At 45.5% G+C, this 13,710-nt stretch overlaps 2 protein-coding genes and 1 long non-coding RNA gene across 3 annotated transcripts in view; all 3 read left to right on the forward strand.

Annotated features, from left to right (window-relative positions):
- The first annotated feature begins 291 nt into the window (after nt 1-291).
- Nucleotides 292-13,710, forward strand: part of LOC115592725 (uncharacterized) — a 29,236-nt gene continuing 15,817 nt past the window's right edge. Inside the window, exon 1 of the long non-coding RNA XR_003986205.1 lies at nt 292-419. This is a non-coding gene — a long non-coding RNA (uncharacterized LOC115592725). The remainder of the gene's footprint in view (nt 420-13,710) is intronic.
- Nucleotides 432-2,563, forward strand: LOC115592706 (zinc finger protein 879-like). Its single transcript, XM_030435761.1, has one exon. It carries the CDS (start codon nt 572-574, stop codon nt 1,343-1,345), a length of 774 nt encoding a protein of 257 aa, XP_030291621.1. The 5' UTR covers nt 432-571; the 3' UTR covers nt 1,346-2,563.
- LOC115592711 (zinc finger protein 37-like) lies at nt 12,052-13,586 on the forward strand. Its single transcript, XM_030435767.1, has one exon. It carries the CDS (start codon nt 12,743-12,745, stop codon nt 13,274-13,276), a length of 534 nt encoding a protein of 177 aa, XP_030291627.1. The 5' UTR covers nt 12,052-12,742; the 3' UTR covers nt 13,277-13,586.

Consider the following 13,710-nt stretch of genomic DNA (forward strand, 5'->3'; position numbering starts at 1 on the left):
ACAGCAACATGTCTGTAAGGAGGAGGAGGTTCTGGCTGACCAGCAGCTCTGTAACCAGGAGAGGAACTCCAGTCTGGACCAAGAGGACCCAGAGCCTCCAGAGATTAAAGAGGAACAGGAGGAACTCTGCACCAGTCGGGAGGGAGAGCAGCTTGTACTGAAGGTGGAGACGGATACCGTCATGGTGACTCCAGCTTATGAGGAAAGTGACCACAGTAAAGCAGAACCAACAAGTGACCACCAGCTCCTCTCTAACAACTCTTATGTAGCTGAGAGCCCAGACCAGAAAGGAGGAAAACATGGAGACTCAGGATCAGCTGGAGATGGAGAGCTGAAGCAACAGAATATATATCACAGAAGCAAAAGTCACAGTGATTATGCAAAAAGCTCATCAGACATTCAACATAACACTCACCCAGGTGAAAAGTCTTTCAGCTTTGACAAATTTGGAAAGACTTTTAAGTTTAAGTCCCAATTGAATGCACACCTGAGAATCCACACAGGCGAGAAACCGTATTCTTGCAAAACATGTGGCAAAGATTTCAAGACTCTTAGTCAGGCAACAATCCACATGAGAGTCCACACAGGTGAGAAGCCGTATTCTTGCAACACCTGTGGGAAGACTTTCAGGTTTAGTGGTGGGTTAAAAATACATACAAGAATCCACACAGGTGAGAAGCCATATTCTTGCCAAACATGTGGGAAGACTTTCAGGTCTTGGAGTGACTTAGAAAAACATACGAGAGTCCACACAGGTAAGAAGCCGTATTCTTGCAACACCTGTGGGAAAACATTCGCCGATTCATCTGGTTTGAAAATTCACATGAGAATCCACACAGGTGAAAAGGCGTTTTCTTGCAAAATATGTTCGAAGACTTTCAGGTATTGTGGATACTTAAAAAAACATGCGAGAACCCACACAGGTGAGAAGCCATATTCTTGCAACACCTGTGGCAAGACTTTCACGTTTTGTAGTGGGTTAAAAATGCATGCAAGAATCCACACAGATGAGAAGCCGCATTCTTGCAACACCTGTGGGAAAACATTCGCCAATTCATCTGTTTTGAAAATTCACATGAGAATCCACACAGGTGAAAAGGCGTATTCTTGCAAAACATGTTTGAAGACTTTCAGGTATTGTGGGGACTTAAAAAAACATACGAGAATCCACACAGGTGAGAAGCCGTATTCTTGCATCACCTGTGGGAAAACATTCTCTGATTCATCTGCTTTGAAAAAACACATGAGAACTCACACAGATGAGAAACCGTTTACTTGCAAAACATGTGGGAAGGCCTTTACTAAAACCAGTCACTTAACAACTCACATGAGAACTCACAGGTGAGAGACCGTTTACTTGCAAAACATGTGGGAAGACTTTTACTCAAACCAGTAACCTAACAACTCACATGAGAACTCACACAGGTGAGAAACAATAGTTTTGCCTGGGGAAAGTTTGTCTGATCAGTCTGCTTTGACGAGACATTTGATGACACCCACTGGCGAGTAGCCTTGTATTTCCAAAGTATAGACTTAGACTTAGACTTCTCTTTATTGATCCTTTTGGAATGATTCCCACAACGAAATTGGATTTCCAGCAGCCGACAAGTAGAAAAACGGAGTTACAAAACTAAATATAGGAAGTTAAACAATAAACAGTAAACAAATAAACTCCCTGAACTAATATTTTCCTGGATAATACAGCTGCATCAAGAAAAAAAGTACCTGCATCCAAGCTGTTCCTTTATATTGTTTTTATTTTGTTGAAACAAAGTATATACTTTCATACGGTTCTGTCTTATTCTGCATATGCTATTACAGTATTGTCCTCCACCTTCCTTGTGTTAGCAGTGAGTGAGTGTGTGACGCTGCACTGTGACAGCAGACCCTCGTGTACAGCAGCTGAAGTGTGTGAGACGCAGCACACGCTTGGTGCGTCCATATCATCACTGCTTTTTTCATATTCTTTACGTTGTCATGTTAAATGACGTGGACGTGTTGCTTGTCTATTTCACAGCGTTCAGTATCTCCTGTATCTGCTGTTTTACATGCTCTGCTGTATGAGACCCATGAAACTAGTACGCATACGGCATGTTGTACCGCGAAAGTTGAGTCAATGGGATGTAATGCCGAGGTGATAAGGGCATACCGGGGATTCAAAAACCCTGATCCTCTACCACGGAGATGAGCTGGTTATCCAGAGCGATTCATTGAATGACTTCTCTGTGATAATGTTTGTGGTCATGTCGGGACAAAGGAGTTCTTGAGTCTGTTGGTCCTACACTTGGGAAGGAGCAGCCTTCCACTGAACAGGCTCTTCTGGTTGCTGATGACGGTGTGCAGGGGGTGGCTGGCATTGTCAACAATGTCCAGCAGTTTGTCCAGTGTCCTCCTTTCTGCCACCGTCACCAGTGAGTGATATTTTGTAGGTGGTTCAGTTCTAGTGGTTCATGCATAATTGCAGAACTTTAACTTTAAATGTGTTGTTTGTGAATGATGTTTATGTGTCTATCTTCATGCTGATTTGTCCATATTTGTTAACATGATTAAAAAGTCGAGTTTATCGCTCTCATGTGTCCCACTTATTATCGCTCCTCCTGTCCTGCTTTTATATAAACAGTTTTATGTTAAATACTTATAGATTTTAGAGTAGCTTCCATGCACAGTTGAGGCCAACATCATTCGCCTCCAGGAATTATGGAACATTTTCCTAAAATTCTGAGCCTTCAATGAGCACAAAAGGGCTCCTAGGAACAAGGCACTTGTTCACATTATTGAGAGGGACTACTTTTACTAACCATACAAAAGACAAAGGAAATCAGTCTTGAGCTCAGAAAGAAGATCGTGGAGGCTCATAATAAGGGAGAAGGCTATACTGCTAATTCCAAGCGTTTCACAGTATCTAGAACCGCTTTACATTGCATATTTGCCAAGTACAAGGAGGCAAATTCTGTATACAGATTTATGATGCCTGGAGCTGATCCTACCTGGCAGAGTCCTGCACGGGTTTGGGTACCTGCGGGTAAAAACAAAAACATCATTAACGACACACAGGGTTCTCCCCAGACGGTGGAACAACGGCGCTGTGACGCTATACTGCTAGCTCAGCGCCACTGTACTCATTTTCAATGTTAGCTTCTTTATAGCGAGTGTTTGAGAGCTGCCATGGTCTTTTCGTAAAAGAAGTGCCTGCCCGCTCATTGACGGTGATTAGCGTCGGTCCGTCCCCCGGCTCACGGATTTGACGACTGTACTACACCCCCTGACACTGTTCTTGTGTCTGGCTGTTTTGGCGTACAGAGTTCTATAGCACCTGCCGGAGGGGAGAAGTTCAAACAGATTGTGTCCAGGGTCTGATGGGTCTGCAGAGATGTTTCCTGACTCTGGATGTGTATAGGTCCTGGATGGGGGGCAGTTTAGCACCAGTGATTTTTTCTGCAGTCCTGATTGTCCGTTTCAGTCTGTTCCTGTCCTGTTGGGTGATTGATCCAAACCAGACGATGATGGATGTGCAGAGAACAGACTGGACTATTGCATACTACTACTGCATCAGCAGCTCCTGGGGCAGAAAGTTCACCCTCTTCTGGGCATTTTTGATTATGAAATCTATGTTGGGGACCCACTTTAGGTCCTGGGAAATTCCCAGGAACCTGAAGGTTTCCACAACAGACAGGGAGTTATTGAAAATGGTGATGGGGGGCAGTGTAGGGGGGCTACTCCTGAACTCCACTGTCATCTCCACATTTTTGAGTGTGTTAAGCTCCAAATTGTTCTGACCACACCAGAGGGCCAGCTGTACCACCTCTCATCTGTAAGCACGAGGCTGACAACTGTTGTGTCAGCCTCAGCTGCTGCCTCCTGTCTGTCAGGAAGTTTGTGATCCACTGATAGATGGAGGCTGGGACAGTGAGCTTGGTGAGTTATGAGTGGAGGATGTCTGGGATGATGGTGTTGAACGCTGAGTTGAAGTCCACAAACAGGATCCTAGCATGTGTCCAGGGGGCTCGAGGTGTTGCAGGATGTAGTGCAGTCCCATGTTGTTTGCATCATCCACTGACCTGTTCTGACTCCGATATGTAGACTGCATGGGGTCCAACAGGGGGCCTGTGATGTCCTTTGGGTAGCTCAACACCTGTCTCTCAAACAACTTGATGCCCACAGACATCAGGAACACAGACCTGTAGTCATTGAGTCCTGAGATTGGTGGTTGCTTGGGGACCGGGATTATTGTGGAGCTTTTGAAGCAGGAGGGGACTTCACACAGCTCCAGTGATCTGTTGAAGGTGAAGAGGGGGGCTATGTGGTCAGCACAGATGTTCAGACAGGAGGGTGAGATGCTGTCTGGACCTGGAAGTTTCCTGGTCTTCTGTTTCCTGAAGAGCTGGCACACATCCTCACGGATACTGAGTGATGGTGCGGGGTCAGTAGGGAGGGATGAGGGTGGTGCAGGGGGTGATGAGGGTTGTTTGATGCTGGAGTGGGTGTTGGGTGTGAATGTTGGCTTCTCAAACCTGCAGTAGAAGACATTCAGGTCGTCAGCCAGCTCACACCTCTCCACAATGAGGCAGACTTGTTAGCTGAGAAGCCAAGTACCACCCTGTTCCCTGGTGCGCGGGTCCTTTTTTAAGTCCATTCGTTCATACCCGCCTACTTCCTCTAGTTGTTTACTTGTGGGGACTGAGGGCCCCTCCATTCAGTGAGGGAAGAACAAGACGGGTCTGCCTAACACCACTGGTGAAATATCACTCAAGTGTGTGTGTTGCGTGACTGCGATGATGTCATCTGAAGTGGACCAGCAGGTCTTTCTATACTTATATGGTAATATAAGTATAGAAAGCTCTTAACTGTTGAGCTGTCAACTGATCACCACCTGGTGGTGAGTTGGATCCGCTGGCGAGGGAGGAAGCTGGACAGACCTGGCAGACCCAATTGTATTGTGAGGGTCTGCTGGGAACGTCTGGCAGAACCCTCTGCCAGGGAGATCTTTAACTCCGACCTCCGGGAGAACTTTGTCCAGATCCCAAGGGAGGCTGGGGACATTGAGTCCGAATGGACCATGTTCTCCACTTCCATTTTTGATGCGGCTGTCCGGAGCTGTGGCCGTAAGGTCTCCGGGGTCTGTCGCGGCGGCAATCCCCGAACCCAGTGGTGGACCCCGGAAGTAAGGGTTGCTGTCAAGCTGAAGAAGGAGTCCTACCGAGCCTGGATGGCCCAGGGGACTCCTGAGGCAGCTGACGGGTACCAGCAGGCCAAGCATGCTGCAGCACGGGCAGTCGCGGAAGCAAAAACTCGGGTCTGGGAAGAGTTCGGGGAGGCCATGGAGGAGGACTACCGGTCGGCCTCGAAGAAATTCTGGCAAACCATCCGGCGCCGCAGGAGGGGGAAGCAGACCATCACCAACACTGTTTACAGTGGAGGTGGGGAGCTGTTGACCTCAACTGGGGACATCGTCGGGCGGTGGAAGGAATACTTCGAGGATCTCCTCAATCCCACTTACATGCCTTCCATAGAGGAAGCAGAGGCTGGGGACTCAGAGGTTGACCCATCAATCACCCAAGCCGAAGTCACTGAGGTAGTCCGGAAGCTCCTCAGTGGCAAAGCACCGGGGGTGGATACGATCCGCCCTGAGTACCTCAAGTCTCTAGATGTTGTGGGGCTGTCTTGGCTGACAAGTCTCTGCAGCAGCGCGTGGCAGTCGGGGACAGTGCCTCTGGACTGGCAGACCGGGGTGGTGGTCCTCCTATTTAAAAAGGGGGACCGGAGGGTGTGTTCCAACTATCGGGGGATCACACTCCTCAGCCTCCCTGGGAAAGTTTCTAGGCGCAGCCACGGGCCGGAGGGGATCTGGTTCGGGAGCCAATGGATCTCATCTCTGCTTTTCGCGGATGATGTGGTCTTGTTGGCTCCTTCGAGCCAGGACCTCCGGCATGTCCTGGGGCAGTTTGCAGCCAGGTGTGAAGCGGCTGGGATGAGAATCAGCACCTCCAAATCCGAGGCCATGGTTCTTGACTGGAAAAAGGTGGTTTGCACCCTCCAGATTGGGGGAGAGTTCCTGCCTCAAGTGGAGGAGTTTAAGTATCTTGGGGTGTTGTTCACGAGTGAGGGAAAGATGGAGCGTGAGATTGCCAGGCGGATCGGTGCAGCAGCCGCAGTAATGCGGTCGTTGTATCGGTCTGTCATGGTGAAGAGAGAGCTGAGCCGAAAGGCGAAGCTCTCGATTTACCAGTCAATCTATGTTCCTACCCTCACCTACGGCCATGAACTTTGGGTCATGACCGAAAGAATAAGATCAAATCAAATCAAATCAAATCAATTTTATTTATATAGCCCAAAATCACAATCACATTGCCTCAGTGGGCTTTACAATCTGTACAGTGAACAACATCCTCTGTCCTTAGACCCTCGATTCGAGTGAGGAAAAACTTCACATGTTGATGGAAAAAATACCTTTTAACAGGATAAAAAAAAAAACAATGGAAGAAACCTCAGGAAGAGCCACAGAGGGAGGGATCCCTCTTCCAGGACGACAGACATGCAATAGATGTTGCGTGTACAGAAAAGGGCAACAATTCACAGTTTACAAGTTACATCAACAGAAAATCTGATACAAGTTATGTAAAGTTAGTGGATCCAGGAGACGATCGAGCAGGACGAGGCATCACCCAGTCGTGCCCGAGCCAGACGACCTCCTGTCCACCATGCTGACCTGGAAGAGGGCAGGACACACAAGATCATTAGTAACAGACAGAGAGAGGCATCAAGGTTAACAGAAATATAGATATGAGGAGTTGATGAAGCAGAGGAGAGCAATGATCCACGAGAGCCCGGGGTGTGACGATCCAGATCAGTCAATTATTCAAGGCAGCAGGAGCCGGAAATGGTAGATGGTCCCAGGGGGCCGGTGGTCCATCAGAAGGGAGCTGAAAGAAAGATGGGAAGTAGGATAAAGGAGAGGGAGGAGACGAAGAGGAGGAGGAGGGGGGGGAGGGAGAAGGCTATAGAGAGTGACACAGCGCCTTGCAGGAACAGAAACAAAAACAAGGTTAGAGAAATGCAATATTGATCAGAATAAACAGATTGTTTCTCGTCGGCAGCACAGTGTAATCTAGTATTATAGGAACGCATTGAGACTGACACCGACCCACTGAGAAGCTTACAATTGACACCAGGGCTAATTAAAGGCTAAGTCGAAGAAGTGAGTTTTGAGTTTAGATTTAAAGGCGTCAACAGAGCCAGATTGTCTGATGTCAGCTGGGAGGTTATTCCAGAGGAAAGGAGCCCGATAGGAAAAAGCCCTGCAGCCAGCTGACTTCTTTTTGATCCTGGGAACCACCAGGAGCCCTGAATCTGAGAGCGTAATGCACGGGCTGGAATAACTGGTGTAATGAGATCTGACATGTACGACGAGACCGTATACAGTTTTGTATGTCATCAGCACCTTAAAGTCTGATCTTAGATGCACTGGGCGAGATGCTAAGATTGGTGTAATATGATCAAATTTTCTTGTACGTGTTAAGACTCTGGCTGCAGCATTCTGAACCATTTTGAAGACTTTTAGTGCTCTCATGTGGAGGACCTGAAATAAGGCATTGCAGTAATCAAGCCTTGAGGAAACAAAGGCATGAATCAGGATCTCTGCATCCGCGGTGGACAGAAAGGATCTACTTTTAGCTATATTGCGCAGGTGGTAGAAGGCGATCTTGGTAATTTTTTTGATGTGCTGATCAAAGGAGAGTGTAGAATCGAAAGCAACACCTAGATTCTTGACGGTTGAGCTTTGAGAGATAACGCAGTTGTCGAGAGTTACAGTCACCTGGTGAACATGGTGTCTCTGTCTGGCGGGGGCGATGACCAGCATCTCAGTTTTTTCCGAATTTAGGAGCAGGAAGTTTTCTGACATCCACTTCTTCACTGCACATAGGCAGGCCTCTAGCTTCGTGATTTGCGATTTGTCCTCAGCTTTTAAGGGCACATACAGCTGAGTGTCGTCCGCATAGCAGTGGAACTGTATTCCATGGCTCCGAATAATTTGGCCGAGAGGTGAAATATATAAAGAGAAGAGCAAAGGGCCCAAAACAGAGCCCTGGGGAACTCCATACTTTACAGGAGTAAAAATTGATGACGTACCGTTGTAGGAAACACATTGTGTTCTTTCGGACAGGTACGATTTTAGCCAGGCTAGGGCCAGGCCAGAGATGCCAAATTGACTTTCAAGTCTGTCTGACAGTATGCCATGATCTATAGTATCAAATGCAGCGCTGAGATCCAGTAGCATGAGCACTGAGGTCGAGTTAGAGTCTAAGGTAAGTAGAATGTCATTTACCACTTTAGTAAGGGCGGTTTCAGTGGAGTGACAGGCTCTGAACGCTGACTGAAAAGGTTCCAGGAGATTATTATTGAGTTGGTAGCCTGAAAGTTGTTGGGACACGACTCTTTCTAAGACTTTCGAGAAGAAGGGAAGGTTGGATACTGGTCGATAGTTATTTAGTGACCCTGGGTCGAGATGTGGTTTCTTAAGTAGAGGCTTAACCACAGCAGACTTAAAACTAGAAGGGACAACACCAGTCATGAGAGATGAGTTAACAATATTTAACATCGTAGGTCCCAGTGCTGGCCATAGTTCTTTAAACAGTTTTGCCGGAAAGGGGTCCAGGATGCAGGTAGTTGGTTTAGAGGATGAGACAATTTTAGACAGTATCTCAAGGGAGATATTTTCAAAAGTGCTTAGAGCTGAGACTAACTGAGAATAGGCAGCAGACGATTTTTTGGCAGAGTTTGACGAGGAGGCCAGAGATGATGAGTTAATTTTAATTCTGATCTCATCAATTTTATTGCAAAAGAAATCTAAGAAATCATTTGCATTAAAGGGTGCACAGCTCACCGACTGTGGCTTTTGAGTAAGTTTAGCCACAGTGTTAAAGAGAAATCTAGGATTGTGTTTATTATTGTTTATTAGGCTGGAGAAATATGCAGTTCTAGCAGTATTTAGAGCACGCTTATAGTTTAGTACACTATCATGCCAGGCAAGATGAAAAACCTCCAGTTTAGATTTACGCCATGCTCGTTCCATTTTCCTGCAGGCCTGCTTGAGATCTCGGGTTTCGTCTGTAAACCAGGGAGTAGATTTCTTTGGTCGCCTTGTCCTGGTAGAGACCGGTGCCACAGAATCGAGGAGCGAAACAAGTACTGAGTTCACGTCATTTGTGAGGCTTTCCACAGGTATTGTCACAGTCGCAAGAGGAGCCAGGACCCCAGGCACTTTATCACTGAGCGTCGCTGTGATTGCCGGGCTGATACGACGAGAAGTAAAAACATTTGAGTCATTGACATAGGGACAGGCTAGTGACGCTTCAAATGTGATGAGAAAGTGGTCCGACAGTGTTTCCACTGGAATGAGTGGGTTCATGGACAAGCTGAGTAAAGTTGGAAATATCAAGAAGTCTCAAAAAAGCTTTCCCTAGAGGGTCAGAGGGCTTATTTAAGTGAATATTGAAATCCCCAATGATTAGGATTTTATCTGAACGAGTCACAAGATCTGCAATAAATTCACCAAATTCTTCTAGGAATTGGGAGTAAGGCCCTGGAGGTCTGTACAGTACAACCAGGTGAAAGCCTGTTCCCTGGACAAGGCTGTTACTAATTGATGAGGATGGTTTTAAAACCAGAGCCTCAAATGAAGTAAATTTAATATCCTGGTTGGAGCTTAGGTTGAGAATAGAATTTTAGAGTAAAGCAACACCTCCCCCCTGTTTAGAGGCCGAGCATCATGGCTGTAGTTATAGTCAGGGGGAGAGGCTTCATTTAATGGCAGAAAGGTATCAGGTTTCAGCCATGTTTCACATAAGCAAATCATGTCCAGCTTATGCTCAGTGATCAAATTATTAATCAGTAAGGCTTTGGTTGACAGTGATCTAATATTGATGAAGCCAAATTTGAGGGTTTTAATTTATTTATTTAAAATAATAGTTTTACTAAAAATGATATTTTTACTAAGGAAAACGACAAAGAGGCTAGAAGAAAGTGTGGTTTCTGGGCTTCCCTTCTTTAAGGTGTCGGCATGTAGTTTGATCATAAAAGGAGTCTGTGGAGTCAAGGCGGGTGGAATGAAGAAGCAATCTTTATTGAGACAAAATCTAGCGCCTTGAATCCTGATCAGAAGTGGCCACATTCTGATATTATCAAATCTGTGGACAAAACAATGCCAAAATGCTCTGCCCTCTGCTCCCTCAAAACCTCAGCTTCTTCTCTTAGGAGGTTTTCCAAGTGCCACCCCCCGTTTCTTTCCCTGCACCGGCCTTTAGAGTCCCTTTCCCAGTAAACACCCACTTCTTCTAATTGGTCATTTTGGCATATTATCCAATAGCCTAAAAGAGGAGTTGACCTGTTTCTCTACTCTTCTCCCCTAACTCATCTGACCTGGCTGTGGTCAACTGTAGGGCTTGTCCCAAAAATGACCCAAATGGGTTCCCCACCCCTCTAGGGGAACATACACGTTTGGGCATCTCCCACCATTTGGCAGGGCCAACCTCAGTTTTTTAGTACTTTATGATGGCCTTCCGTCTGCTAACCTTTGGCCTTCATCCGTTGAAAAACTACTTTAGGACCCCTGGGGCTGTGAGCTTACTCTGTCTGCATTTGTTAACTCACATGAGGAGAAACAATTAGTCATCATTTAATCTACCCTTAGTAAATTCAAAAATCAAAATGTGTTGCCATCAAGATACCTCAAAAGCAAAAATATGTATTTTAAGAAAAACAGCAACTAGAAACCATGCTGAAAAACTCAGAAAAGCTCTGGACTCTGAGGAGTTTTTGAAGAGGCTGTATTATCTATGTCGGATGAATAAAAAAAAAAGTCTCAAGTCTAGTATAAATATATATGAATATGTAAGATAAGAATGTTTTATTTTATTGCCGATAAAAGTTGCTGCTGGCTGTTTCATTAGTCTCAACTTTTGTGTTTTAAGGTACATATTTTAAAGACCTGTGTATGGACAATGAGTTCAGTTGAGAGTTTGAGAGAGTTTGTCAACGAGCGACTAACTGCTGCTGCTGAAGAAATATTCAGAGTTTTTAAAACAACTATCGTCCAGTACGAGGAAGAGATCGATCGGCAGCGCGTCATGCTGGATATCTGCTGGAAACCCCAAGTAAAGTTACACAGGATAGGTGAGTAAAAGTTTCTTATTTTAATAACACTAATGTTCAGAGCCCTGGAGTGGCCACAGAGGGGGACATATGCATCGCAGCCACGTTTCACTACATGGAGCGAACATACGAGTGTTTCCCTCGTTTTGGTTCATTCCACTCCGGGACTCCGGAGGTTCTGAGTGTCCGCTGCACGGCTGGACTCCGTTCTATAGAAGACCGCGGCGAAACTCCGCTCAGAAAATGATGATTTTACACACAAAACGTTCCGAAACATGTGAGGAGCACTAAAACTCAACAGAAAGAGGTGTGTCTCATTCAACCTGTTAGGAAGACATTTCGGCACTGATTTGGAGTCAGTGGGTCAGATGAGATGGAAGCTATTGGGAAAATGACATTTCACTTAACAACATTAATGACAAATATTAGGAGCGGTAAAGTCTATATTACAAGGTGTGTCCTAGTCATCCAGTGTATTAATACAATTCAGCATCAGTTTGGAGTCAGTGGGTCACATGACCTGGAAGCTATTGAAACTTTCTGAGTATTTCTACTTGTTGTTATTCGGCCTTTGTTCTGTGGGCCTCGGTGCCCTTGTAAATGAGGGTTGCCTCTCAATGATCTCTGGAGGTTGATTGGTTGATTAAATATTGTCTGTCTTTTGTTGTGTGTCCCTCCAGAGCTCCCACAGCAACATGTCTGTAAGGAGGAGGAGGTTCTGGCTGACCAGCAGCTCTGTAACCAGGAGAGGAACTCCAGTCTGGACCAAGAGGACCCAGAGCCTCCAGAGATTAAAGAGGAACAGGAGGAACTCTGCACCAGTCGGGAGGGAGAGCAGCTTGTACTGAAGGTGGAGACGGATACCGTCATGTTGACTCCAGCTTATGAGGAAAGTGACCACAGTGAAGCAGAACCAACAAGTGACCACCAGCTCCTCTCTAACAACTCTCATGTAGCTGAAAGCCCAGACCAGAAAGGAGGAGAACATGGAGACTCAGGATCAGCTGGAGATGGAGAGCCGAATCAACAGAATAGACATAACAGAAGCAAAAGTCACAGTGATTATGCAAAAAACTCATCAGACATTCAACATAACACTCACCCAGGTGAAAAGTCCTTCAACTGTGACACGTGTGGAAAGACTTTTAAGTTTACGTCCCGCTTGAATTCACACCTGAGAATCCACACAGGCGAGAAACCGTATTCTTGCAAAACATGTGTTAAAGATTTCAGGAAACCTAATGAATTAACAATTCACATGAGAGTCCACACGGGTGAGAGGCCCTTTTCTTGCAACACGTGTGGGAAAGCTTTCAGCAGACATACACTCTTGGTAGGCCACCTGAGAATCCACACAGTTGAGAAGCCGTATTCTTGCAAGACATGTGGAAAGACTTACAGGCTAAACAGATCCTTAACATTCCACATGAAAACTCACACAGGTGAGAAACCATTTACTTGCAAAACATGTGGAAAAGCTTTCAGACAACATACACACATAGCAGAACACATGAGAATCCACACAGGTGAGTAACCTTTTAACTGTGGAATTTGTGGGGAGGCTTTCAGGCTTCGTACTCGATTGACTTGTCACATGAGAACTCACACTGGTGAGAAACCATATTCTTGCCAAACATGTGGGAAGACTTTCATGGTAAAAGGTAACTTAACAGTTCGCATGAAAGTCCACACGGGTGAGAAACCATATCCTTGCCAAACATGTGGGAAAACATTCCGTGATTCAGGTGGTTTGAAAAGGCACGTGAGAACTCACACAGGTGAGAAACCGTTCACTTGCAAAACATGTGGGAAAGCTTTCACGCATGACAGTACCTTAACAGCTCACATGAGAATCCACACAGGTGAGAAACCGTATTCTTGCCAAACATGTGGGAAGACTTTTAGTAAAACCAGTAACTTAATAGTTCACATGAGAACTCACACGGAAGAGAAGCCATATTCTTGTGAAACATGTGGGAAAGATTTCAAGTCTCATGTTGAATTGAAGATACACATGAGAATCCACACAGGTGAGAAACCATTTACTTGCCAAACATGTGGGAGAGCTTTCAGGCATCTTTGTAACGTAAAACGTCACATGAGAACTCACACAAGTGAGAAGCCGTAGTTTTGCCTGGGGAAAGTTTGTCTGATCAGTCTGCTCTGACGAGACATTTGATGACACGTACAGGCGAGTAGCCTTGTATTTCCAAAATATGCTGGAGGTGGTTCAGTTCTAGTGTTTCATGCATAATTGCAGAACTTTAACTTTAAATGACCTACTTGAAGAATCCTCAGAGGATCAATATACACAGGAGAAATGATGAGCTGACGCTGAATGTGAACAATTTCCCCTTGAGAAGATGTCAAAATATGTTTATGTGTCTTTCTTCATGCTGATTTGTCCATATTTGTTAACATGATGATTAAAAAGTCCAGTTAATCAGTCACGTGTGTCTCACTTATCGCTCCTCGTGTCCTGCTTTTATGTAAACATTTATGTTAAATACTTGTAGTTTTTACAGTAGCTTCCATGTATGTAACCAAACAGTTAGCTGTTAG

This window comes from Sparus aurata, chromosome 12, assembly GCF_900880675.1.
Source record: "Sparus aurata chromosome 12, fSpaAur1.1, whole genome shotgun sequence".
NCBI classification, from domain to species: Eukaryota; Metazoa; Chordata; class Actinopteri; order Spariformes; family Sparidae; genus Sparus; species Sparus aurata.